Raw genomic sequence first — 25,472 nt, 5'->3', positions numbered from 1 at the left:
GCCTCGCTCAGTAGGTTAAGGATCCAGCGTTGCCGTGAGCTGTGGTGTAGGTCGCAGATGAGGCTTGGATCTGGCGTTGCTGTGGCTGTGGTGTAGGTCGGCAGCGGTAGCTCCGATTTGACCCCTAGCCTAGGAACCTCCATCTGCCGTGGGTGTGGCCCTCAAAAGACCAAAAAAAAAGAAAGAAAGAAAGAAAGAAAGAAAGAAAGAAAGAAAGAAAGAAAGAAAAGGGCTCTCATGAAATAGAACTTTTCTGGGGCGTCGGATTCTCCTTCCTACAGGCCAGTCGGGAGCACACCCAGCCTCCCGTTCACGGCCAGACCTCCTTTAACCCAGATGCCCCCCTGGGGCCTGTTCTCATGGCACCGAGAGCAGAATTGTGCCCGTCTTTGTCCTCCAAGGCCCTGTACCTGAGGGGGTCTCTGCAAAGGTTTGTGGAACTGGATAGAACAGCGGGAGCCCCTCGGGTGTGAGAATCCCCCAGAAACCGAAACACCAACATCCCCATGGAAGCCCCCACTCCATCCCCCCAACCCCCCAGCGAAGGGGTGGCACCTCTGGGCCCCGCCTGGGCATCAGGAGCCCTAACAGACCCTGGTGCTTCTCACCCGCACCCGGGCTGAGAGCCATCCTCCTTTAAGGCACGGACGGGAGCAGCCTTGGTTCGTGCTCAGCATTTGCAGGCACTTGTTATATAAATGGGGGCCTGGCTGCAAGGAAGAAGCAGCAAACAGCCAAAGGCACGTGTTCCTGTCCCTCCTCCCCCCGCGGCAGCACCGCAGCCCCCGGGGAGCTGCAGAAACAGGTCTGTGGTTCCATCCGGCCCGCCTGGGAGCCCTATTCTCAGCCCCCGTTTGCTGACTGGGAGGCTAACGCTGTGGAAGAAAGCGGTGGCCCTGTGCGGGCCACCCGGTTCCCTTTCAGAACCTTCCAGCCTCAGCGTCTTGGGGCTTTGGCCAAGGAGTGGCCCGACGCTGCTCTGATCTGCTTTTCCTTTGAATCCCCTTTCCTCTGAGTCCTTACTCCTCTGGGGAGCTGGCTCTTCTCTTTCGCTGTGACCCCTGACCCTCCTCTGTCTTTGGAAGCTGAGGGTGGGCCCATCATGCTGGCATCTTAAGGCTCTTTGTGTTGAGGGCAGGAAGGTCAGCCGGGCTGGGAAAAGGCAGAAAACCCTGCGGGGGGGGGCGGGGGCGGGGATTGAATTCTCTCCTTGTTAGGATTCTAACCTGCCTTCCACAGCAGCTCGTGAGATGCCCAGTTATCTCTCCGGGTCTTCTTTAGGTTCGGGGTGCTCTGAGGAAGGGGTAGTAGCCCGTTCCAGGGATGGGCCGTGGGAGAGAGACAGGCTAGCGCTCAGGAGATGGGCACCGGTCAGGGTCCAAGGCTGCCCAGATGAGACCAAGGTCCTGGGCCGCCCAGCCAGCTGCGCCCAGGGATGAGATGGACGGAGGGAAGCTCTGGGTGCGCTCAGCACCTGCAGCCCAAGTCTCCGAGCGCTTTGTAAGAATCCTTCTTAATCAGGTCCTTCCCACACAGAGAAGACGGAGAGGCTAGTTTGCTCCAGAATCTGAGCACTACCTGGAGAGGTGATTTCCAGCCACAGACCAAAGGCACAGGGGGAAAGGAAACCGGAGAATATTTAGCTTGAAGGGACCTAGATTTGTCTGGGCACCACGCACTGGGAGTGGAGGGGACACCAGCTCGATTCCCCGCCTGGGTGACGCCACCCAGCAAGCTCACGCTGGAGCGCACGCCCAGGGAGGCTCTGCGCTGTGCAGAATTCAGCATTTGGAGCCCCAGCAGAGGCTTTGTGGGTTTTTTTTCTTTTTTTCCTTTTCCTTTTTATGGCTGCACCTGAGGCATATGGAAGTTCCCAGGAATCGGAGCTACAGCTGCCAGCCTCCGCTACAGCCATAGCAACCCCAGATCTGAGCCACATCTGCGACCTACGCTGCAGCTTGCTGCACCACCGAGTCCTTAACCCATGGAGCAAGGCCAGGGATCGGACCCCACATCCTCACAGACACTGTGTCATCTTCTTAACCTGCTGAGCCACAGTGCGAACTCCTGGGTTTTGGTGATGGTTTTTTTTTTTTGTTTGTTTTTTTGGTTTTTTTTGGTTTTTTTTGTCTCTTTAGGGCCACACCTGAGGCATGTGGAGGTTCCCAGGCTAGGGGTCTAATTGGAGCTGTAGCCACCGGCCTTTGCCAGAGCCACAGCAACACAGGATCTGAGCCGCGTCTGTGACCTACACCACAGCTCACGGCAACGTTGGATCCTTAACCCACTGATCGAGGCCAGGGATTGAACCTTCAACTTCATGGTTCCTAGGTGGATTCGTTAACCACTGAGCCACGACAGGAACCCCTGGTGTTGTTTTTTTCTGTTGGGGATAGAATGTACTTTCCCCTCCCCTCCTCGTCCCATCTACCCATCCGACCTTTTGATCTTTCAGCAAAGAGTGACTCAAATAGCCCTGCTCTGGCTATTTGCCAAGATCCTACGTTGTGGGTCAGGGGGCCTGAAGAAGATGGGGACACGGGTCCCTCTGGGAGGCAGAATGCTGGGCGTGTCCTTCTGGGGAGGCCCTGTGGGTGTGTACTCTTTGGTTGTGGCTTTTTTTTTTTTTTTTTTTTTTTTTTTTAGGGCTGCACCTGCAGCATATGGAAGTTCCCAGGCTAGGAGCCTAGTCAGAGCTACAGCTGCTGGCCTGCTAATGCCAAATCTTAGCTGCGTCTGCGACCTACACTGCAGCCTGGGGACATTTGGCAATTCTTTCCAACCACGCAGTTTGGCCATTGCACAGACACGTTCCAAGCCTTGGGGTGGGCCGGGGCGGTTACGTCCCGTCAGGCTGAGATACTGCCCATCAGCTTTTCACACCAGTGCTGAGGGGGTGCGGGTGGGGAGGCTCCGGGAGCCCCTCCCCACACAGCCCTGTCCTGAGGGTCTGGAGAGAAGGGACCTGGACACTGGAATTTAGGAACACCTCTGGCCAGGGGCCTCTTGAGGAGTCAGCACGGAGGGCGGAATGGCACAGCCCAGCCTCCCTGGGCACCTTGGGCTCAAGGGTGTCAGGAGACAGAGTTTTTCAGTGCATGTGTCCCTGCTCCAACCAGCCACGTAGCGTAAAATTGCCCATGAAAGTGAACTTAAATTACAAGTGACAAAACCCCAGCTCCGTCTCCCCTCAGCCGACCCCCTCTGCTCTCCTGGGGATGAGCACAGGGTCCTTGTGACAAAAGCGTAAAGAGGAAGCAGCAGACACTTAGCCCCAGGGGAGTCGCCTTAAATTGGAAATCTTTGTTTTCTAGGGCAGGGGTGGGGGGACCCTGCGGCTTCTTATAACTCCTCCTGGGAAGGGGACCTGCTGTCTCCGGGCCACTTTGTCTCTCTTCCACTCCCTCCTGCCGCGGTGTCTTTCTGGGACCCAGCGGCCACTGGCGTCCAGCGAGGCTCCTCACTCACCCACCCCCTCGCCCCTCAGATGCTTTTCTTCACCATATCTGCCACCTTTAAACCACTTCTCCCGGGGCCTCCCCGGTTCCTTGCCTTATTTATTCATTCCTGAGCGCCAAGATAATCCTTACTGGGTCAGATCCTGTCCCAGCTCTGGGCTTCGTCAAAGGTCACCTGGCCCTGCCCTGGGGGCCCAGTGGTGAGGTGACTCCGGACAGTCAGAGGGACGGTGGGAGGGGCGGGAAATGCGATGCCAGGGCCGAGGGCTTGAGGGAGAAGGGCGTTTCTCTCTGCCCAGGCACTCCCGGAAGGCTTCCTGGAGGAAGCGGCAAGGTTTGAGTTAAGGATCAGGAGGCAGGAAGTCTCTGGAAAGGATCAGATGGTGACCAAGTTTACATTGCGGAAAGTTCTCTCTAGAAAACAAGCAGGGAAAACTGCTGGGGGACAGAAGAGAGAGGACGGGTCATCTCAAGACTCTGGCTGGAAAATGACCGGGGCCTTAAGGGAGGGGGGTGGCAGGGGCGGGGGTGGGGCTGCTAGACTTGGAAATTCAGAAGGTGGACCTTTCGCGCCCCTTGCCTCACTCCATCCTACCAGGAACTCTGTGACGAGGCATTTTTATTTGTCTTTGGCTAATGAGAAAAATGAAATTCCTAGAGATTCATGATTCCTCCAGGGTTCCTAAGGAAACTGGGACTGGGTCTGATTTCTGCTGGAGCCCAGGGCTCCCATTTCAGGATGTCACGGGGGGTCCAACGACCCACCGCTGTCCTGTCTGATGCCTGGTGAGTCTGGGGAGGAAGGATACCTGAGCAGGCGGCGGCGCGGGGGGGGTGGTGCTCTGAGCCCGCCGCCTGGGTTCTAATCCTCCCTTCCTTCCTGGCTGTGTGATCCTGGGTAAATTACTAAACCTCTCTGTTTCCTAAACTCTGAAGAGGGGAGCAGGATGGGAATGGATCGGATCTGATAGGGTGGCTGCCCAGATGAAAGGAATGGATGCATTAATACGTTGGAAGCGTGTGGAATGGTGCCTGTGTAGGATGGTAGCCATGACAGTACAGATGTTGGCACAGGCTCGAAAACATCCATGTGGAATCACTCTCCCGGGAGCGGGCTGTGACTTGCTTCTCTGGCCTTTCAGTGGCCCTGGTGGTGGGCTGGGGCCAGGGATGTGGTCCGGGTTGGGGTAACCAAAGGAAGCGCCCTCCACCTCCACCCCACTTTGCTGGTACCCCCCCCCAGGCCCAGAGGGAAAATGCGTTGCCTGGAAACCAGCCAGAGAGGCGGCGTGGGAAAGTCGAGCATGTTACTGGCACAGGTAGCAGCCACTAGACCCACCTACGGTTTATATTTTCAGAATTGTCTTAATTTTTCCAAACCCAGATTCCACGAGGGAGGAGCAGCCACCCCCTTCCTTGCTTCTGCAAGAAGAAGCATCCCTTTGTCTTTTCTATTTGTGGTTCTCAATTGAGTGCGGCAAGTGGGGAAGGGGACCAGGGGCTGTCCTAAACTCAGAGCTTCTCTAGCCCAGGACAAAAATGAAGCTCAACTGGAGGAGGTTTATTTTGGCGGGGGCGGGGGGGTAAGAGAAAGCCCGTGCTTGAAAGAAAACGGACCCTGCAGAGTAGCATGCGACACCTGCTCAACACTTAAAACACCGCCCAGTAGTTCATGAAGTCTCCAGGCTGTGGGAGCTGTTTCCTGGGAGGGCTCCAGACCCCTGGGGTCTGGGCTTATTCTCCTTTGCTTTCTGAGTATTTCACCCAAAAACCCTGAAGAAGCAAGCCCTGCCTTAAAAGCCCTGGTTTTGAGACTCCCATGTGGCCATCCCATTGGAAAGAGGGAGTTGAATCGGGGGGTTGGATGGGTGGGGGTGGCAGGGGGTGGGGGGGGTTGGCACTTGGCCATTTTTAAGTTTAGAGATAAGAAATGAAGAGACTGTGATTATAAGATTTTTCCACTCCCCTCTCCCCATTTAGCAGCAAAGGTTCTAACACTGGAGAGCCAGTGTGGGGGGAGCTGGGGGAGGCTGGGGTGCACTGGCTGGTGGGGTGCAGGCACAGAGAAAGTCCCTTCTCTCTTGCTGCCCTTCTCTGCAGTCACAGGCCAACCCCTGATGCCTTGATCCCTGTCACCCCAATCTGCCTTCCGACATTTGTCCATCATGTCATCAGGTTATCATCAGCCGCTGAAAAGGCACCAGTGAGGGCATTTGCTGGGGACAGTGGGTGCAGAGCCTCGTTGGTGTCTTGCTGAGCACGAGCAAGAGAATGCAAAGACGTCCAGGAGTTCCCATCATGGCTCATCAGAAACGAATCTGACTAGCATCCATGAGGATGCAGGTTTGATCCCTGGCCTTGCTCAGTGGGTTAAGGATCCGGCATTGCCGTGAGCTGTGGTGCAGGTCGAAGACGAGGCTCAGATCTGGTGTTGCTGTGGCTGTGGTGTAGGCCGGCAGCTACAGCTCCGTTTGGACCCCTATCCTGGGAACTTCCATATGCCACGGTGTAGCCCTAAAAAAAATCGACAAAAAAAGAAAAAAAAAGAAAGAAAAGAGAGAGAGAGAGAGTGAATGCAAAGATGTCCAGGTGGTACTTATCCACCTGGCTTGAGTTGTCTCAAGGAGCCCAAGACGTGACCCAGGGAATGGATCATCTTGGCTCTTGGCCACGTGGATCCCTGAAGGGGCTCACTGGGGGGTCTCGTGAATGCCTCCTAGCATCTGGACTAAGGCTCCAAGAATCAGGGAAGCAGGGGAGGTGGGGGCTGACTCTCCTCTCCTCCATACCTGGCTCAGCCGCTCGGTACAGACTCACTGAGGCATTGATCTGAAAGCCTCATCATCTCTGAAGGGGGTGTGTCGGCAGGCTCAGCAGGGGCTCCTGGATGGTGGGCTGGGGCATCCAGGACAAAGTTCGCACTGTGGGTGCCGGGCAGGGGGCTTTGAGCCTGTCTCCAGGGAGGTGGGCTGGGTGGAGGAGGAGGCCAAGTCCTTCAGGCTCCAGTGAGACGAGCAGAGGCTCAGCACTGGGGCACGAGAGGCAGCCCCGTCTCAGATGAAAGCCTGCAAGTACGAGAGCCAGCGGGCAGGGCCCACCTGTGGGTCAGGGCTGGGCATCTCTGTGGGCTAGGAGCCAGTCGGCGGAGCAGGACCTTATCTTCTGGGGCACACAGTGGGGACCCTTCAGCTCCAAATAAACGCTGCACCTGCTCTGAGGACACCACAGACGTTTAGCATTTAGTGAACCTTGGAGAAGGGCACCCTCCTTGGGCGGACACAGCCCTGAAGGGCCGAGCAGGTGGACAGAAGGCTCCCCTTCCTTCTGGCAGGTAGCAGCTTGGCAAGCCAGCCTGGCCCGGGTCTCCACTTGTCCCTCATTTGGGGTCTCTTGTGCAGTGGAGAACTTCCACAACCGTACACGGCTGCCCCATTTACGTCCTCTCCAAGTGCCCCCCAGGGTTTGCTCCCTGACCTCACTTTTCTTTACAGCGCTGTCCCCCTTGCTTATCCAGCCTGTAGGAACCAGGTGGGCCCCAGGTCCCCTCAGTGCAAGGCCACTTGGGAAGGTGGCATCTGCTGTCTGGGGGCGTTCCTCTCCGGGCTCAGACTCTGAAGGGCTCTTCTCTCAGTAACTTAGGGGTGCCGCCAGGCCGGGGGAACTGCCCGCTCACCATGCCCCTGCCTTTCGACCTCGTCTACACCGACTACCACGGCCTGCAGCAGATGAAGCAGCACATGGGACTGTCCTTCAAGAAATACCGGTGAGAGGGCCACAGGGGGTGGGGGAGGGTGGGGTTGCAGCCCCCGACAATGTGCACAGTGCCCCCGGGCTCTGGCTGGCTGGCTGCCGCTGCCCGCTGGGCCCCAAGGTGGGGGATGAGGGATGTGGTGGAGAGAAGGCCCCCCCCCCCCCCACTGCCAGCTTCCTTCCCAGACAGCTCTGCCTCCTGGCCAAGGCTGACTTGATGACAATTAATAAGCCACAGCCGGGTGCTCCAGGGCCCCCCTGCTGCAGGCTGGCGGGGTAGGGGGGGGTTGAGGTCAGAGCCGACCTGGAGGGAGGGGCAGAGGAACGGCCAGCGGGAGAGCTGGGCAGGTAACCCTGCAGGTGTGACCCCTGCGTGTGGGGACCCAGCAGCCCCCTCCCCACTCCCTCCTCCACCCCACCCCACCCCCTCAGGCTACAGGAAGGCCATTGCCATGCCACCCCGGCTCCTTTCTCTCTGCAGGAAACGGGCTTAATTCAGCACAGAGAGCCCCGCTATTTATTGCTTTTGTCCCATTGACTCCCCCGTGATTTTATTAGCAAAAAAGAAGGGACAGGCTGCGTTATTGCTTTTATTATTAATGCGCATTTTCCTTACGCGCTCCTGGCCTCCTCTTCCCACCCCTGCCTCTTCTCCCGGGAAGGAGTGCCCATCTCAGCGCTCTGTGACAATTCTGGGTCACCGGCAAGGACTCTGGGTGCCTCCTTGCAGGGGTGTCGGAGTCTCAGTGGTTTTCTTTAGGTGCCCCCTCCCGGGGTGGCCCAGGTGGAGGGGATGGTTCTGGACTTTGGCCCTTTGAAAGTGGCCTGAGGGGAGGATAGCCCCTCTCCCCGCCCCCCCACCCCTGCCGGGAGGCCCCCCTCCCTGAAGTGGCCAGACTTGCAGAGGAGACCCTGAGGCATGATGGGGCCAGGGCCATTCCTGGCTGGTCCCCAGAGCTGCTCTTCTGCATCTGAGCCCAGATAGATCAGGCACATCTGGGGCTGTCAGGCTCCTGGGCAGAGGGGCTTTGCGTTCCCTGGGGCAGTGGGCCGGACCCCACTCCAGGCAGGGTCTCCCCTTCTAGGCTCCCTCCTACGCAGCTGTGAAAACCAAGTTTCTGAGTTAGCGGTCCATGGTTCGGGTGTATCCATGAGACCCTGAGACAGCCGGTGGGCGGTTGTTATTCCCCCCGGCAGATGGAGAGGCTGACCCAGGGAGGTCAAGGCACTTCCCTGTGACCCCACAGCCAGCTAGTGTCTGAGCCCAGGCCCTGACCACGCATATGCTACGCTGCTCAGCCACCTTCCGGTTACAGCCCAGGGAGACCCAGGGAGGTTGGTGACCTTGGCCCCTGGGGTGTGTGGGGGAGGCAGGTGCCGCATCCGGGTCATTGACACCTTCGGGACGGAACCTGCGTACAACCACGAGGAGTACGCCACGCTGCACGGCTACCGGACCAACTGGGGCTACTGGAACCTCAACCCCAAACAGTTCATGACCATGTTCCGTGAGTGTCTGGCTTGGGGGGAGGGGGTGGGGTGGGCCGGTGGGGCCCCTCAGAGGTGGCCGCAGCGGAGGCAGGTCCCACTCCTTCCTCTCCTTCCTCCCGGGGTCTGTGCGGGGAAGGGGGCAGCCTGGCCTGGCGGGAAGCGTGGTGACCTTTCCAACATCGGGAGGTCATAGCCTTTGTCCTCCTGGAGCACAGGTTGCTCTAAAAAGTGGCTGAGCACAGGCTTCCAGAGCCAAGAGACCTTCCAGAAAGAAAGACATTCCAGGTGGAATGAGAGTGGTGAGGGCAGCATCGGCAGGCTTTCTAAGCAGAGGGAATAGGCGTTGCAAAGATGGAGCTGGAAAGAACCAGAAGGTTCTGGAAATGCGAGGCTCCACCACTGGGGATGATGGGAGTAAGGCTGTGGGTGGGGGGGCTGGGGCCCCTGTGGATGATGGGCTTCAGCCAAGAGGTGCCATTCGGGGCCATAGCTTTTGCGATTTTTAATGAGATTCTAAAATATAAACACACTGACCTCCCCGCTTACAAGCGGCGTGCTGAAAATAATGTAACCTTTCCTTGACAACGCGGGGTCAAGGCTCGCTCTCTCTGGTGGGGGGCCTGCCCTGCGGGGACAGCGGAGGCATGCAGAGCCGTGTCCCCTGCCAAGTGGCCCCTTCTCCTGTCACTTCTGATGTGGCGCCTTTTCTCCTAGCTGGGAGCCTGGCAGCTGTCACTTTGAATCCTTGTCAGTCCGTCTGCCTCCAGCCGCCGCTCGCACATGTAATTGGCGGCTCTTTGAAGGCTGCGGGTCAGAAGGCCAGATAAGCACCCTCGTAAGGATCGTCTCTAAATGAGGAGCAGGAGTTCCCGTGGTGGCGCAGTGGTTAGCAAAGCCGACTAGGAACCATGTGGTTGCGGGTTCGATCCCTGGCCTCGCTCCGTGGGTTAAGGATCCGGCGTTGCTGTGACCTGTGGTGTAGGCTGGCGGCTACACCTCCGATGAGACCCCTAGCCTGGGAACCTCCATGTGCTGAGGCGTGGCCCTAAAAAGACAAATAAAATAAAAAATTAATTAATTAAGAGCAAACTCAGTTCTGGGCAGGGTCCCCAGGAACTTGCTTATAAGAAAAGTAGCTGATCTTTCCTCACCTGTCAAACGAATGCCTGCCTCCCTTTTGGGTGCTTGCCATCTTTGTCTTCCTCTTTCGGGTTCTAAGCTACGTTAGAGGCAGATGAGATTTCTTTCTTTCTATTTTTTTTTTTTTCCATGTTGGTGTTTTTTTTTTTTGTTTGTTGGTTTGTTTGGCCAAGCCCATGGCATGTGGAAGTTACCGGGCCAGGGATCGAACTCAAGCCACAGCAGCCACCTAAGCCGCTGCAGTGACAATGCCACCGGATCCTTAACCCAGTGCGCCACAAGAGAACTCCTGAGATTTCTGAATAATAGCTAAGTGATGGCTTGATTGGATCCCAGAAAGTTGGGCAGGTGGGAAGGCTCCTGGGAGTCCCGTCAAGGAAACTGAGGCCCAGAGCTGTGGAATGTCACGTTTGAGATCACGTGGTTCGGTGGGGACCAGCCTCCCTCCCCAAGGCCCATTGCAAGGTTGCATGTGGCTTCTCCAGAAGAGGGACTGTCCTACTAGGTCTTTTGGTGGCATTGGACCCCCAGCAGAGTGATTGGAGTGGGGTGGGTCCTGAAGAGATTTCTGGAGGGAAAGGAAACTTGAAGAGGGGTCAGTGGTGGTGACACGGCAGGCTACGTAAACAGCAGATGTGGTAGCAGAGAGGAAAAACTGTGGGAGCAGAGGGGTGGGGTCTTTTAGCAAAGATTCCTGAGTGTACATGGGATACAGTGATGCAAGGTTCACTGTAAGTTCTTCCGCTGAGGAATATCGTGGAGAAAAAGTTTTTTGAGATACATTCTTTTGGCAGACTGCAGATGGCCAAAGGGGCAGTGGTAGAGGAGGGGGTAAGCAGGCTATGGGCCAAGAGCCTCCTGTAATAATCTACACTGAGAAAATGAGGCCTTGCCCTGGGATCAAACCTGGCAAACTCCTACTCATCCTACAAAACCCCACGTCAAATGTCCCTTCTTTTTACCATTGCTTTCACCGATCACCTTATCTACTCCAGGCAGAATGTTTTTATAACTCTTACATTTAATCCTATTAAAACATGTTATTGAAATAGGAGAGTTATTTGCTTATACCTTTATTTCCACTGATAGATTATGTATCACTCAAAAAAGGAGCCACTGACTGAATTTATCTTTATACCCTTGGAGCCTATCAGGGTCCTCAGAAAATGTTAATTGGGAGTTCCCATTTTGGCGCAGAGGAAAAAAATCTGACTCGTATCCATGATGATGCGGGTTCGATCCCCGGCCTTGCTCAGTGGGTCGGGGATCCATCATGGCCATGAGCTGTGGTGTAGGTTGCAGATGCTGCTTGGATCCCGAGTTGCTGCTATGGTGTAGGCCAGCAGCTGTAGCTCTGATTTATCCTATAGCCTGGGAACCTCCATGTGCCGCAGGTGCGGCCCTGGAAAAAAAAGTTAATTGACTGAATAAATTAAAGAAAGGCTTGCCTGTCTTGATGACATACCCCGTTCAGGAAGAGACACCTGAGTATTCCTTTTTCCTCATCGGGCCAGTTGATTTCCCCAAGAGCTAACTGGGAGCTAACTGGCGGCCTCCCCCACCTGGCCCCGCCTCCAGGAGCTCACACTTAATGGTCCCTGTCATTTTAATTGGCTGCAGTACTTCCCTGCCTTACCCACTGGTTTAGCTAATGGATCTAAACCTGTCCCTTTTGCTGGAGTTGGTGGAATGAGGGATTCTTCAGTTCTGAGAGTGGGGAGGGAATGGTGAGAGCGGGAGAGAGGCCTGGCTGCAGCCTCGCTGAAGCCAGAGGGTCGGGACAGAGGACAGGGTGGATCAGAGCAGAGAAACGGGGTCGGCGAGGGTCTGATCTGCCCTCCTGGGGCCTCTGCCCGACTGGGCAGAGCCTCCTGAGACAGGAGAGCTGCCTGAGCCCTGACCATCGCGGAAACAACTCCAGGCCTCCAGGGCCCCCCTTATGCCTCTGAAGCCCTAGGGGAGAGGTGGCTTTGCAGGCAGCCAAGGCCTAGCCGTGGAGTGATGGGATTTTCAGACTCAAGAATCCGTGACCTTTCTGGGGCACTTGGATAGAAACCCCCCGCCCCCCGGCCAAGGTACACCAGATATGATTACAAATTTTGTCAGTGTTAGGGGGGTCGGACAGAAATACTACGTTAAACTTACACTTTCGATTAAAGTATACATCCCAGGAGTTCCCGTCATGGCTCAGTAGTTAATGAACCCAACTAGCATCCATGAGGATGCGGGTTCGATCCCTGCCCTCACTCAGTGGGTTAAGGATCTGGGGTTACCGAGAGCTGTGGTGTAGGTCATAGACTCGGCTTGGGTCCTGCATTGCTGTGCCTATGGTGTAGGCTGGCAGCTACAGCTCTGATTCGACCCCTAGCCTGGGAACCTCCATATGCCGCCAGTGTGGCCCTAAAAGACCAAAAAAAAAAAAGACAAAAAATTTAAGAAGTATCCGTCCCAGTTTCCGAGATGCGGAAACAACGTGCATCTGAAACAAAGAAACAGGGTGGGTGGCATCAGCGCAGCAGGGCAACCAAGGCTGGTGTGGCTGTGGCCAGCCCTCTCCCCACAGCCCCTCCCGCCTGGGAAGGTAGAGCAGATTTAATTGGTTCCACCAGCCTTCAATTCAGGGTCCTCTGCATGAAAGGGAAGCCCGCATGCCCCGCAAATGGATGGCACTTGTGCTGGGGCAGCCAGGGCTAACCTGTGCCGTTCCTGGGCGTGGCCGAGGGGTGGGAGCCCCAGCTGGTCCGCATTTCCTGGCCCTGGTGCGCTGAGTTCTGGGAGGAGTGGGTCTGGGTGCCGTCTGCGTGTTGACAGAGACCTGGGGGTCTCCTAGGGGGCCGCAGTGGACCGGCCCCCCAAGGGAGGGCACACAGACCCCAGAGGCGGTTTCTGGGGGGAGAGAAGGCCTATGAGTGGGATTTTCTCATCCAGAAAAAGGGCGGAGGATGCTCCCAGCAGAGGGGGGAGCAGGGGAGAAGCCTGCAGGGTGAAAGGGAAGATAAATTCATGTATTTGTGAGCCAGCTGGCCAGGCGTTCCGCGGCGCCAGGGACACAGACAGCGCTCCTGCCTTCGTGGGGCTTCGATTCTGACAATAATACACGAGCGAATCAATAGTGTGTCTGGTGAGCGGGAGCCGGGACCGAAAAATAAAGCAGGGAAGGAAGAAAGGGGGCCTGGGGTCGGGAAGGACCTGAGCAGGGCCCTGTGAGCCAGGAGCTGCCTGGAGGGAGGTTGGGGAGGTGGGAAGAGATGCCGCGGAAGGGGACCTGGGGGTGGTCCTGTAACTTACTGGGGGGACTTTGACTTATGGGGCCACCGCAGGGTTTGTGCAGAGGAGGGACCTGATTGAACCTAGATTTGAAAGGGTCGCGTGGGAGAAAGGACAGGGCCCGGGAACCTGGGAGATGGTCCTGGGCCAGGCGCCCTTGATGGAGCCGATGTGAGAGACCCGACCTGGGGTGACCTGGGGTGACGGGCTGAGGATGGAAACACAGGAGTGCGGGCAGAGGGGGGAGCCTGAGCCCCCCCGGGTCTGAGCAAAGCGGGAGGGAGGATTGCGATGGAGCAGGGGCCCGGCCACGTCCCGTGACCTGTGCCTCCGTCTCCTCATCCGGAAACCAGCCAGGGACCACAAGTTCCCTTCTGCTCCAAGGCTTCGAGACGGCCTCTGGGAGAGGGGTTTTGCCCAGAGCCCGGCACTGATGGGTGGACGCTCTCTCCCCAAAGCCGGACCCCTCAGCTCGCAGCCCCCCTGCCCCTCCCGCCCAGGGCAGGGCTGTGGCTGTCTGGTAACCCCCTCCCCGACCTCGTGGTCTGGCTGCAGCTCACACTCCGGACAACTCCTTCATGGGCTTCGTGTCCGAGGAGCTCAACGAGACGGAGAAGCAGCTCATCAAAGGGGGCAAGGCCGGCAACATGGCCGTGGTCTACGGCAAGGATGCCAGCATCTGGAAGGTGAGCCCCGCGCGGCCCAGCTCCAGCCCTCGGCCCCCCGAGCGCCCAGCCCCCCGGGTTCGGCTCCCATCCACCACCCCCAGCCCTGGACGGTAGAACACGGCCCCCTCATGGGTGGAAAAAGGGGCCCCTAGCAGCCAGGACATCCTGGCCTGGGGGCTCACAACCGTTCCCCTCCCTGCCCCCGCTCTTTGCTTGCAACAAGCTCAGGTGTCCTTTATGGAGGACTGTGACTTCACCCTGCACCTCCCAGGACGGGTCCCTACATGCTCGAACCCAGCCGAGACGTGGGGATTCTGTGGTGGGAGGCGGTGCAGAGGCAAGAAAGGACTAGGGAGGGGCCCGGGTCCCCCAGGAAGCACGGCCTGCGTGGGAGGTTGCCCACTCACCTCACCTGGGCACTAACCTGTTGTCTCTCCTCTTTCCGCTCTGCCCCCCCCGGCACCGAGGCAGCTCCAGGTGAGGGGATGCATGCTCCCTCCTCCCCGTCTGAGGGTCTCCCCTGGGGGTGCTCCCGGCTCGGGCTTTCTCGGGTTGGTGGCTCCTGTGGAAGGACCAAAGTGGGAGGAGGGCGATGGGGACAGCGGGGCTCAGGCGGGCTCCTCCAGGGTCAAAGGCAGGCAGCTTGAGGTTAAAGGTTAATAATAGGAGTTCCCATTGTGGCTCAGTGGTTAACAAATCCGACTAAGAACCATGAGGTTGTGGGTTCAATCCCTGGCCTCGCTCAGTGGGTGAAGGATCTGGCGTTGCCGTGAGCTGTGATGTAGGTCACAGATGCAGCCTGGATTCTGCATGGCTGTGGCTGTGGTGTAGGCCGGTAGCTGTAGCTCTGATTGGACCCCTAGCCTGGGAACCTCCATATGCCGTGGGTGCAGCCCTGAAAAGACAAAAGGCAAATAATAATCATAATAATTATGATTATTATTAAGCAAAAAAAGAAAATGTATTGAGATAAGTTAATGATTCTCTCACTACCGATTAGGACTAGGTCCGGCTGTCCCAGGAGAGCCGCTAAGAGTAGCGGCTGGGACAGGGTGGAGGTCCGTTGGCTTTCCTGTCCACACACCCTGGAGCTGACAGTCCTGAATGAACCCCCAGGGCCCTTCTCCCCTGGTTGACCCACCCAGGCTTGCCTCCTGGTTTAAGGTGACCATAGACGTGGGAGTTGCGTTGTGGCTCAGCAGGTCAGGAACCTGACACAGGGTCCGTGAGGATGCGGGTTGGATCCTTGGCTCAGTGGGCTAAGGATCCGGCATTGCTACGACCTCTGGCATAGGTCACAGACGTGGCTTGGATCGGGTGTCGCTGTGGCTGTGGTGCAGGCAGGGACTTTCGTATGCCGGGGGTGTGGCAGTAAAAAGAAAGAAGCTGACCCCAGACGGTTCAGTCATCCACCTGCCTTCCAGCGGGAGGAGGAGGAAGGCGCAGCGGAGGGCCAGGTGTAGGGACATTTCCTGAACCGTAGGAATCTCTTCCCCATACAGCATGTGGCTAGGGGTCGGTCCCATGGCTGTGCCCAGTCTCAGGGGAGGCTGGAAGGGGCTGTGGTCCAGGCAGCCATGTGCCCAGCTCAGTCCTGGAGTCCTGTGGCTGAAGAAGTGGGAGAAAAGAGAGGTAACGGGACATCTCCAGGTCTGTGTGGCAATGAGTCATGGCGATGCTGATACTGGCTCATCCAGGGCTCTCTGCTGCCAGGTGCTGGCTTGTATTTGCTCACTTGGCTATCAGCTATGAGGTTAGAGTGACAAGCTAGTTAAATGGTGGGGCTGGGGTTTGAACCCACGTCTGACTCCAGAACCCGGACACTGAACTCCGACTCTACTTACCTCCCCAGTTATGACACCTCAGATGGTGGCAGAGAGACGATCTAGGGGCTGGACTCAAGGTCCAAGCCCTGACTGAGTGCCCACTGCGGGGCACAGGGAGAGGGACGCGGGTTGTTCTATTATGATGCAGAACAAGCTGGCTGCCAGGATGCCTGGGGCGCTGGGCAAGGAGAGAGCAGGACGGTGCCTGCTTGTACCAGAAAACACTGCTAAGAAACTGCCCCAAGAGAATGGGAGGCTAGGAAGTCTGGGAAGAGAACGGTTTTATCTCTAGCCCAGGAGCTTCTGGGGTAGCCCGGAGCAAGGCTGTTCAGCTGTGGACCTCAAAGAAGCTGCTTCCGAAAAAAGACATCTTTGCTGTGGTTTTTGTGACCTAAGGAAGGCAGAGGTGGCCAGATGAAGAAAGGGATGACAGCAGCAGCCTGGCACCATGCAGAGGTCAGGGGACCAGGCTGCAGAGACGCAAAGGAGAGGGACTGTGGGGTTGTCACATCCTCGGGGGCAGCAGCCGGGATCAGGACGGGGGCTTTGGCGAATGTTGTACCGAGGAGGCTGGTCTTAGCCTGGGTCCCCGAGCTGCTGGAGGCTGAGGCTTCGATGTTGCTGTTTCCTTAGAGTTTCTCCCAGGGAGCTGGGGTGAGGGGTGGCAGAGAGGTGGCTTGTCCAGGCGCAGGCAAACCCATCCTCGCTGCTCGAGGAAACATTCCAGACGTCAGAAAGCACCCCTGGGGACGCCGAGGTGGACTTTCCAAACAGCAGCTCAGCTCTGGGTTTCTTGGTTGGTGTTTCTTCCTCCTCAAGTTCACTGCGTATAATTGACGGGGAGAAATTGTATGTGTTTAAGATGTACCACACGGTGGCTTGATAAGCATATATATGGGGAAATGAGTACCACAATCAAGCTAATTAACACATCTATCCCTCGTGTAGTTATCGTGTGTGTGTGTGTGTGTGTGTGTGTGTGTGTGTGTGTGTGTGTGTGTGGTGTGAGAACATTTCAGGTCAACTCTCTCAGCAAATTGCAAGTATACGATACAGTTTTATGAACTGCAGTCACCACCCACAGCCCCTGACACTCTCCATTCTACTGTTTCTGTGTATTTGGCTCTTTTAGAGCCTGCACATGAATGAGGTCATGCAGTATTTTTCTAACTCAGTCTTAAATAATGAGCCTTTATTTAGTTATTTATTTAGTCTTTTTCGGGCCGCACCTGTGGCATAGGGAGGTTCCCAGGTGAGGGGGTCTAATCGGAGCTGCAGCTGCCGGCCTCCACCACAGCCACAGCCACGCCAGATCCAAGCCGTGTCTGCCACCTACACCACAGCTCATGGCAATGCCAGATCCCTAACCCACGGAGCAAGGCCAGGGATCGAACCTACATCCTCGTGGATACCAATTGGATTCCTTTCTGCTGCACCACAGTGGGAACACCTGCTTTTTATTTCTAGCATTTCCATTTGGTTTCCAATATTATTTTCTGTTTTTAGACTATATTTAGCATATCTACTCTGGCACCTAGATTTTCTCTGAATCCGTTTTTATTGTCTGTTTCTCAGGTATTGATCATATAGCCTTGTCTCCTGATGTACTTGATTTTGTTAAGAAATCAAGGTATTTAAAATTTTAATTTAAAAACCTATTTTGGGGAGTTCCCGTCATGGCTCAATGGTTAACGAACCCGACTAGCATCCAGTAGGGATGGGGGTTCAATCCCTGGCCTTGCTCAGTGGGTTAAGGATCCGGCATTGCCATGAGCTGTGGTGTAGTTCACAGACGTGGCTTGGATCTGACGTGGCTGTGGCTGTGGCTGTGGCTGTGGCATAGGCTGGCAGCTGCAGCTCCAATTGGGCCCCTAGTCTGGGAACCTCCATATGCCGTGGGTGCGGCCCTAAAAAGACCAAATAAATAAATAAATAATAAACACCTATTTTTGGACGTTGCCGTGTGGCACAGTGGATGAAGGATCTGGTGTTTCGGCAGCTGTGGCACAGGTTGCAGACGTGGTGCAGGTTCAGTCCCACCCAGGAACTTCCACATGCCGCAGGTGTGGCCAGAATAAATACATAAATGAAAATTTAGATAAACAATTTTTAGCAGCTTTTTTTTTTTTTTTTTCCCCACTGTACAGCAAGGGGGTCAGGTCATCCTTAGATGTATACATTGCAGTTACAGTTTTTTTCCCCCACCCTTTCTTCTGTTGCGACATGAGTATCTAGACATAGTTCTCAATGCTATTCAGCAGGATCTCCTTGTAAATCTATTCTAGGTTGTGTCTGATAAGCCCAAGCTCCCGATCCCTCCCACTCCCTCCCCCTCCCATCAGGCAGCCACAAGTCTGTTCTCCAAGTCCATGATTTTCTTTTCTGAGGAGATGTTCATTTGTGCTGGATATTAGATTCCAGTTATAAGTGATATCATATGGTATTTGTCTTTGTCTTTCTGGCTCATTTCACTCAGCATGAGATTCTCTAGTTCCATCCATGTTGCTGCAAATGGCATGATGTCATCCTTTTTTATGGCTGAGTAGTATTCCATTGTGTATATATACCACATCTTCCGAATCCAATCATCTGTCGATGGACATTTGGATTGTTTCCATGTCCTGGCTATTGTGAATAGGGCTGCAATGAACATGCGGGTGCATGTGTCTCTTTTAAGTAGAGCTTTGTCCGGATAGATGCCCAAGAGTGGGATTGCAGGGTCATATGGAAGTTCTATGTATAGATTTCTAAGGTATCTCCAAACTGTTCTCCATAGTGGCTGTACCAGTTTACATTCCCACCAGCAGTGCAGGAGGGTTCCCTTTTCTCCACAGCCCCTCCAGCACTTGTTATTTGTGGATTTATTAATGATGGCCATTCTGACTGGTGTGAGGTGGTATCTCATGGTAGTTTTGATTTGCATTTCTCTTATCATCAGCGATGTTGAGCATTTTTTCATGTGTTTGTTGGCCATCTGTATATCTTCCTTGGAGAAATGTCTATTCAGGTCTTTTGCCCATTTTTCCATTGATTGATTGGTTTTTTTGCTGTTGAGTTGTATAAGTTGCTTGTATATTCTAGAGATTAAGCCCTTGTCGGTTGCATCATTTGAAACTATTTTCTCCCATTCTGTAAGTTGTCTTTTTGTTTTCTTTTTGGTTTCCTTTGCTGTGCAAAAGCTTTTCAGTTTGATGAGGTCCCATGGGTTTATTTTTGCTCTAATTTCTATTGCTTTGGGAGACTGACCTGAGAAAATATTCATGATGTTGATGTCAGAGAGTGTTTTGCCTATGTTTTCTTCTAGGAGTTTGATGGTGTCCTGTCGTATGTGTAAGTCTTTCAGCCATTTGGAGTTTATTTTTGTGCATGGTGTGAGGGTGTGTTCTAGTTTCATTGCTTTGCATGCAGCTGTCCAGGTTTCCCAGCAATGCTTGCTGAATAGACTTTCTTTTTCCCATTTTATGTTCTTGCCTCCCTTGTCAAAGATTAATTGACCATAGGTGTCAGGGTTTATTTCCGGATTCTCTGTTCTGTTCCATTGGTCTGTCTGTCTGTTTTGATACCAGTACCACACTGTTTTGATGGCTGTGGCTTTGTAGTATTTCTTGAAGTCTGGGAGAGTGATGCCTCCTGCTTGGTTTTTGTTTCTCAGGATTGCTTTGGCGATTCTGGGTCTTTTGTGGTTCCATATAAATGTTTGGATTGTTTGTTCTAGTTCTGTGAACAATGTCATGGGTAATTTGATAGGGATTGCATTGAATCTGTAGATTGCTTTGGGTAGGATGGCCATTTTCACAATATTGATTTTTCCAATCCAGGAACATGGAATATCTTTCCATTTCTTTACATCTTCTTTGATCTCTTTGATTAAGGTTTTATAGTTCTCAGCATATAGGTCCTTTACCTCTTTGGTCAGGTGTATTCCGAGGTATTTGATTTTGTGAGGTACAATTTTAAAAGGTATCATTTTTTTGTATTCCTTTTCTAATGTTTCATTGCTGGTATACAGAAATGCAACTGACTTCTGAATGTTAATCTTATATCCTGCCACTTTGCTGAATTTATTAATCAGTTCAAGGAGTTTTGGGGTTGAGTCCTTAGGGTTTTCTAGGTATAGTATCATATCATCTGCATACAGTGACAGTTTGATCTCTTCTCTTCCTATATGGATGCCTTTTATTTCTTTTGTTTGTCTAATTGCTGTGGCTAAGACTTCCAAAACTATGTTGAAGAGCAGTGGTGAGAGTGGGCATCCCTGTCTTGTTCCAGATTTGAGTGAGAAGGCTTTCAGTTTTTCCCCATTGAGGATTATATTTGCTGTGGGTTTATCATAAATGGCTTTGATTATATTCAGGAATGTTCCCTCTATACCCACTTTGGCGAGGGTCTTGATCATGAATGGATGTTGAACTTTGTCAAATGCTTTTTCTGCGTCTATTGAGATGATCATATGATTTTTGACCTTTTTTTTGTTAATGTGGTGTATGATGCTGATTGATTTGCATATGTTGAACCATCCTTGTGAACCTGGGATGAACCCAACCTGGTCATGGTGTATAATTTTTTTGATATGTTGTTGGATTCGGTTGGCTAAGATTTTGTTGAGAATTTTTGCATCTATATTCATCAATGATATTGGGCGATAGTTTTCTTTTTTGGTGGTATCTCTGTCTGGTTTTGGAATGAGGGTGATGGTGGCCTCATAGAATGTCTTTGGGAGTTTAGCAGCTTTATTGAGGGAAATTGTTATGCAACACACCAACCATGTTTAAAATGTATGGCTTTATAGCTCCTGACTTGTGAAATGATCACAACCCAGAGCAAATAGATTCGCCACTCCTGCAATTTCCTCCTTCCCTTTGCCATCCCTTCCCTCTTCTCTCCTCTCCTCCTCATCGCCAGGCAGTCAGCGATCTGCTTTCCGTCACTGTGGATTCATTTTCACTTTCCATAATTTTATGTAAGTGGAATCATATGGTATATGCTCATTTTTGGCCTGCATTTTCACACATAACAATAATTCCTTCCTTTTCATTGCTGAGTAGTATTCCACGGCATGGATGGGCCACACTTCCTTTCTCCATTCACCTGTTCGTGGACATTTGGGTTGTTTCCAGTATTTGGCTATTACAAATAGAGCTATCAGGAACATTTGAGCACACGTCTTTGTATAGACATATGCTTTCCTTCCTCTTGGGTAAATACCGAGGAGTAGAACAGCTGGGTCACATTTTTGAACCATGGGTAACATTTTAGGAAAAGCGGTTGTACCATTTTGCAACCCCATCAGCACTATACACAAGTTCCAGTTCCTTTACAAATGCGTCACCACTTGGCCTGGTCAGTCTTTGTAATTTTAGCCATTTCAACAGATGTGCGGTGCTCTCTTACTGTGGGTTTAATTTGTAATTCTCTAATGACTAATGACATTCAAGATACTTTTTGTGTGTTTATTTATCTTCTATGTATCTTTTTTGGTGACGTGTCTTCAAAACTTTTGCCCATTTAAAAAAATGGGTTATTTTCTTGTTATTGAATTGTTAGAGTTCTTTGCAATAGTGGAAACGAATCCAACTAGTATCCATGAGGTTGCGTGTTCGATCCCTGGCCTCGTTCAGTGGGTCAGGCATCCAGCGTGGCCGTGAGCTGTAGTGTAGGTCGCGGGCACAGCTTGGATCCTGAGTTGCTGTGGCTGTGGTGTAGGCTGGCAGCTGTAGCTCCAATTCAGCCCCTGGCCTGGGAACCTCCATATGCTGTGGGTGTGGCCCTAAAAAGAAAAAAAAAAAGTTCTTTACATGTTCTGGATAGAGGTTATTTAATAAATGGATGCTTGCAAATATTTCTTCCAAGGCCGTGGCTTGTCTTTCTCTGAACAGCACATTTCAAAGAGCAAAAGGTTTTCGTTTTAATGAAGTCTAGTGTTTTCTTTTATGGGCTGTGCCTTTGGTGTAACCAAGACATCTTTGTTGAATCCAGGGTCACAAAGATTTTTCTCCTATGTTCTCTTCTGTGGGTTTTATAGTTTCAGGTTTCACATTCAGATCTATGGTCCATTTTGAGTTAACTTTTATTTATGATATCAAGTATATAGATTTAAGTCTTTTTTCCTTTTTCTGTCTTCTCCTTTTTAAAACATTTATGAGTATAGTTGATTTACAGTGTTGTACGAATTTCTGCTGTACAGCAAAGTGACCCAGTCATACATATAGATACGTTCCCTTTCTTATCTTCCATCCTGGTCTACCCCATAGACTAGATATAGTTCCCCGTGCTCTACGGCAGGACCTCATTGCCCATCCACTGTCAGTGTCATAGTTTGCATCTACGCAGCCCAAACTCCTGGCCCCTCCCGTTCTCTCTCCCTCCGCCTTGGCAATCACAAGTCTGTTCTCTATGTCTGTGAGTGTGTTTCTGGTTTACAGATAGGTTCATTTGTGCCATATTTTTGATCCCACGTATAAGTGGTATCATATGATATTTGTCTCTCTCTTTCTGACTGACTTCACTCGGTATGAGAATCTCTAGTTGCATCCATGTTGCTGTAAACGGCATTAGTTTGCTCTTCTTTATGGCTGAGTAGTATTCCACGGTGTATATGCACCACATCTCTTTAATCCATTCATCTGTCTATGGACACTGAGGTTGTTTGCATGTCTTGACTATTGTGAATAGTGCATCTCTTTTTTTTTTTTTTTTTAATAGGGATATCGAGTGTTCCATGGCCATTTGTTGAAAAATCTAGACTTCCTCCACTGAAATGTCTTTGCATCTTTGTCAGAAATCAATTGACCCTACATGGGTGGGTCTCTTTCTGGACTCTCTGTTCTGTCCTATTGATCTTTCTGTCCATCTTGATGTCAATATCACACTGTCTTGATTACTGTAGCTTTTTAATGAGTCTCGAAATCAGGTGATGTAAGTTTCACTATTTTCGTCTTCATTTTCAAAGGTATTTTGTCTATTCTAGGTCCTCGCATTTCCAAATGAGTTTTAGGATCAGTTTGTCAATTTCAGCAAAAAAAAACCCTGCTGGGATTTCGATTGGAACTTCACTGGTTCCTTCGTCTTCTTTTTTTCTTTTTTTGAGTTAGGGGTAGTTGTAGAAAGTGAATATGAAAAACTGTAGAAAAAGAAGTTTCCGTCGTGGCTCAGCCGGTTAAGAACCCGACACAGTGTCTGTGAGGATGCGGGTTGGATCCCTGGCCTCCCTCAGTGGGTTAAAGATCCAGCATTGCCGTGAGCTGTGGCATAGGTCACAGGTACGGCTCGGATCTGGTGTTGCTGTGGCTGTGGTGTAGGCTGGCAGCTGGAGCTCCTTATCTGACCCCAGCCCAGGAACTTCCATATGCCGTGGGTGTGGCCTTAGGAAAAAAAAAAGAAAGGCAAAGAAATATGGTAGAAAAAAATTTGAGGTCAAGGATGACGCGCCCTCCTTCCAGAAAGGGTTTGCTGTTCGTCTTGGCTTATGGCCGTGGAGCCCAGCGGGTCCAGATCACCTTTGTCGGTGGCAGTGATGGAGGCGAATCCAGAAAGGGTTCAGCCCCAGCAAGAGCTGCTCGAGTTCTGGTCCGCCCTTTCTTCTAGGGTGTAATTGCTCAGCGTTCCGACCCAGCATGGGGAGTTTCCATCAGGGCTGTCTCTCATCGGCAGCCCCCGAACTCTGACTTTCGTCCCCCAGGTCTGCCCAGCCGCCTAGACGCTGCCCCTGCAATTGGCGGTGCCCCCCCCCGCCACCCCCGGAAGGAGGCTGCCCTCAGCCCTGGCCTCCGCAATCTCTTCCTCCTTCTCCCAGGTCTTGGCCTTGTCATTCTTTGCTCTGTGCTGGAGCCTCAGGGCCTCCCTAGGTGTTTTTCACACTTCCTGGGCTTTCCTGGTCCATCTCATAGGCAGGGCTGGTCTGCGTTACCTTTTCCTTCTGAAAAATTCATACAGTTCGAGTTTCAAAATGTGAATTGTTAACAATTATTCAGATATTCATTGCTAGCATTCTTCAAGAGCTGAGGTGTATAAACCAAACCTGGGCGGGAGCTCCTTGCCGTCTGACCTCATGTTAGCCAGCAGGACACAGGGAACTGTGGCTTCTTTGACTTGCTGGCCTGCTGAGAACTAACCCTCCCCGACAAGAGCCCCACCCACCCTTCTCCGTGATCTGGAACCTACTTCCCCCTCAACTTATCCCTTCTCTTCTGCCAGCCTCAAAAAACTCCAAAAAAAAAAAAAAAAAATAGAGCCCAGCAGCTGATCGCAAGCTGTGAGGCCCTACACCGACGGCAGCTCCCAGCTCAGGGCCCCCCTGGCCCTAAGGTCAGATGGGTGCCCAAAGGCTGGGGTGTTATCTGGTTGCCAGGGCTCCCTTCCCTCCATCGCTTCCCCTGCAGGCTGGGCCTGTTCCCAGCCCCCTGAGGGTGGAGGGGAGGCAGAGCCTGAATGTGGGGTTCTTGGGTGTGGAGGAGCGGAGTTGCTGGTTTGGGGGGTCCCCTCGGTGTCCTCCAGAAGGACAAGCACGCTGTCCTCTCCCTGCTGTGCTCCTGGTCCCCAGCTCAGAGCCGACGCGTAGCAGGTGCTCTATGTGTGTGTGGGCGGAGGGAGAGATGGGTGGCTAGAGGGATGGCGGGTGGTTGGATGGCTGGATGGATGAGTGGGGGCACGAGCAGGAGGATGGATGGAAGGACAGGATGCTGGGTGGGTAGAGGAGGGAAACAGGGATGGACAGACGGAGGGTAGATGGATGGCAAGTGGGTGGATGCCTGGATAGATGGAGGGATGGCTGAATGAGGGACGGACAGGTGGATGATCCGGGCTCCTGACTGCTCCCCCAGCTCCCCAGAGGTCTTCGGAGGTCACCAGGGATTCCGGGGAGGCCAAGCAGTTCCACTTGGGTGCAATTACGTGTTGGTCCCCACTGGAGACCTTTGGAAAGAAAACAGGTCCATGGCTTAAAAATAGTCCTGAAACCAACTTTTGGTCTAGTCCAAGCTCCACACCTCACAGATAGAGAAGTTGGGGACCAGAGAGAAGAGGAGCCGCCTCAGGCTCCCACAGCAGGTTAAGGACCGACCTGAGACTGGCCCCACGTTTTCTGACTTCCCGGCCAGGGGTGTCTCTTCAGCCAGCTCTGCCTTCTGCGGTCGGAGCAAGGCTCGCATCTCCTCCTCCTCCTGCTCCTCCAGGGGAAGGAGAAGTTCCTGAGCATCCTGAACAAGTACATGGAGGTCCACGGCACCGTGTACTACGAGAGCCAGCGGCCCCCCGAAGTCCCTGCCTTCGTGAAGAACCACGGCCTCTTGCCGCAGCCCGAGTTCCAGCAGCTGCTGCGCAAGGCCAAGGTCAGCCCCGCCCCCTCCTCCATCCTCACCCCAGCCCCGCCGGCGATGCCCGAGAGGTCACTGGTACATCCTGCCACCATCACTTGTGGCCCCTTCTCTGTGTGGACATGCCCCAGCATGCTCTAATGCCCTGAGCCTCGTGTCCTGTTCCCGGGGGGCGCGGGCAGAGGTGGGGATGCTCACTGAGGCCCCACAGTGAAGGGATCTGGGTGGGACTCAGTGATGAGAAAGAGGAGTTGGTCTGCCTGCCTGTGCCCCCTTAATACCAGTCCAGCCCAGCAGACTCCTAGGTCAGGTGTGGCTTCCAGAGCCACCGAGGGGGAAGAAGGACAGGCTGGGGGCAAAGGGAGGGGTAGCATCCTGGCTGGACTTCCACCAGGCTGGTAGTTCTGACCGACTGCTTCTGGAAGCCCTCGAGCTGTGTCCCTGGAGCAGTGGCTGGCACAGTAGACATGACCCTGCTGTTGGGCCCTGAAGTGTCAGCTGAGTCCATAGGGTCGCTAGCCAGCTTCCTGGTCCTCCCAGGTCCTCTCCTGATGTCACCAT

The 25,472-nt window shown here is 53.3% G+C and overlaps 1 protein-coding gene across 3 annotated transcripts in view; it reads left to right on the top strand.

Annotated features, from left to right (window-relative positions):
• MGAT5B (mannosyl (alpha-1,6-)-glycoprotein beta-1,6-N-acetyl-glucosaminyltransferase, isozyme B) overlaps window positions 1-25,472 on the top strand; it is a 74,725-nt gene that overhangs the window by 39,376 nt on the left and 9,877 nt on the right. For 2 of the 3 annotated variants that reach the window (XM_021066558.1, XM_021066556.1), the window contains exons 9-12: window positions 7,090-7,221; window positions 8,583-8,716; window positions 13,662-13,792; window positions 24,765-24,926. In XM_021066558.1, coding sequence (XP_020922217.1) covers window positions 7,090-7,221; window positions 8,583-8,716; window positions 13,662-13,792; window positions 24,765-24,926 — 559 coding nt within the window. The remainder of the gene's footprint in view (window positions 1-7,089; window positions 7,222-8,582; window positions 8,717-13,661; window positions 13,793-24,764; window positions 24,927-25,472) is intronic. The other variant, XM_021066557.1, reaches the window with a different exon arrangement.

This window comes from Sus scrofa, chromosome 12 (assembly GCF_000003025.6).
Source record: "Sus scrofa isolate TJ Tabasco breed Duroc chromosome 12, Sscrofa11.1, whole genome shotgun sequence".
Taxonomy (NCBI): domain Eukaryota; kingdom Metazoa; phylum Chordata; class Mammalia; order Artiodactyla; family Suidae; genus Sus; species Sus scrofa.
This window is presented reverse-complemented; position numbering and strand designations above follow the sequence as displayed.